Raw genomic sequence first — 2,150 nt, 5'->3', positions numbered from 1 at the left:
TTCTTATAATCTTATATAGTTAATATCAAGGTTCAAAAAACCGGACCGATCATCAAATCGCTCTAGTTACTGGTTTATTGGTTTATTGGTCTAATCGGTTCAACCGGTGGTTCAACCAAAAAAATCATTTTAGAATAGAATAATAAATAAATTATAAATACACATCCTAAAATATAATTATAGTCTGATATAAATCTTAAAATATCTTCGAAATTTAAAACACTACATAAAATATCATCAACCAAATACATATGATCTTATCAAAATCCAAACTCAAGAGTTAAATAGTAATAAAAGCATATCTAAATATTAAATCCCAACATATCTACATATTATCTTATCAGCAATTGCTTCTTGATTAATACTATCTTCCATAACTGAAATTAATAAAACATGTATGAAATTAAACAACACAACACAACACAATGAACATACACAGAAATTGAACAGTTCACAGATGGAGTTCCAAAAATTGAATAGTTCACAGAGCAAGTTCACAGAAATTGAACAGTTCACAGATGAAGTTCCAGAAAATTAAACAGAAATCTAAGTTCAGTTCACAAAGGAAGTTGAGATGCAAAATAAAAGACCAGCCAGCTTAATTTTCAGATTTTTTATTTCTTATGCTCAGTAGCAAACAGAAATTGAGCCGAGGACCAAACACAAATTGACCAACAAATAGAAATTGTGCAACAAACAGGAATTAAGCTGCAAAATAGAAGACCAGCCACAACCACTTAATTTTCAGATTATTAATTTTTTATGCTAATTGCTAACCAATAAAAGTCAAATAGAAATTGAGCAGAGGAACGAAGAAGGAAGAAGATGAGCACTGAGCAGAGGAAGTTCACAGAAATTGAACAGTTCACAGATGAAGTTCACAGAAAATTAAACAGAAATCTAAGTTCAGTTCACATTGAACAGTTCACAGAATATCAATTTCATGCATGTTTCTACCGGGGTCGATGGAAGAACATGAGCAGAGGCGAAGGACAAAGAAGATGAGCAGAGAACGAGTCACTCACATGGGGTCGATGGAGGGCTACTGGTGTTGACTGTTGAGGACCGCGCGATGAGAGGCTACTGCGTGCTGGTGTTGAGACTTGAGAAGATGAAGACGATGGAGATGGAGGGCTACTGGGCAGGAACCAGGCGACGATGGAGATTGGAGGGTTACTGGGGCTGAGGATGGCGACACCAGGGGACGAAGGATGGCGACAGGGGGGCTATGGTTCAGCGCGGCTAGGGTTCTCCATTGGAGATGATTCAGATGATGAATGAATTTAGCGTAACCGGCCGGTCACCGGTTCGGTCTAACCAGCCGATTTTTGACCGGTTTGCCGGTTCTTGACCGGTTCTTCTTTCCACGGTTTTCAGATGAAGACCGGATCGTTTGTAGCGCCGGTTTGCGGTTAAACCGGTCAAATCGGCCAATCCGGTCCGGTTTTCAGAACCTTGGTTAATATATCATCTATCTATCTTTATATAGAAAGCCAAAAAGTAGTGTCTTACTTATTTTTATCCTGTAGGCAATGGGTTCCTACAGAATTCAGTTAGTAGTGGGTATAGTCTCATCACTCCTATTTGTGTTTCCAAGTACCCAAGGATGGGGAGAAGATGGGCATGCCATCGTTTGTAAGATTGCTCAGGTGCCTCACCTACTGCCCTTTAATTTTAATTTGTTTCTTTGGAGAATAAAATTGTCATTTTCACTGGGTATTTTAAACAGGGTCGGCTGAATAGCAGAGCTGCGGCGGCTGTGAAGAAGCTGCTGCCGGCGGATGCAGGAAATGATTTGTCGAGCAAGTGTTCGTGGGCAGATCATGTGAGGTTCATCTACACTTGGTCATCTCCTTTGCACTTTGCTGATACTCCTGACGCCCTTTGCACCTTCAACAACCAGAGTATGTTCAAAAAGAAATTATATTACAGATCTCGGTATCTTAAGGATAATGTGCTTTTCATAGTTAATACTCATATCATATCTTCAGGAGATTGTGTGGATCAGGCCACTGGAACGAGGGGAAGATGTGTTGTGGCAGCTATTGCAAATTACACCACCCAGCTCCTCGACTACGGGAGTGTCCCAAAATCTAAATGTAAATCTTATTATTATTATTATTATTATTATTATTATTATTATATGAAGC

At 38.9% G+C, this 2,150-nt stretch overlaps 1 protein-coding gene across 1 annotated transcript in view; it reads left to right on the top strand.

Annotated features, from left to right (window-relative positions):
• The window catches only part of LOC107643849 (endonuclease 2), a 2,447-nt gene continuing 1,784 nt past the window's right edge, over positions 1,488-2,150 (top strand). Inside the window, exons 1-3 of the mRNA XM_016347598.2 lie at positions 1,488-1,649; positions 1,730-1,904; positions 1,992-2,099. Of these exons, the coding sequence (XP_016203084.1) occupies positions 1,533-1,649; positions 1,730-1,904; positions 1,992-2,099 (400 nt within the window). The 5' untranslated portion in view covers positions 1,488-1,532. The remainder of the gene's footprint in view (positions 1,650-1,729; positions 1,905-1,991; positions 2,100-2,150) is intronic.

The sequence above is a fragment of the Arachis ipaensis genome, chromosome B05 (genome assembly GCF_000816755.2).
Source record: "Arachis ipaensis cultivar K30076 chromosome B05, Araip1.1, whole genome shotgun sequence".
Lineage (NCBI taxonomy): Eukaryota > Viridiplantae > Streptophyta > Magnoliopsida > Fabales > Fabaceae > Arachis > Arachis ipaensis.
Note: the sequence above shows the minus strand (reverse complement) of the source record. Positions and strands in the feature narration are given on the sequence as shown.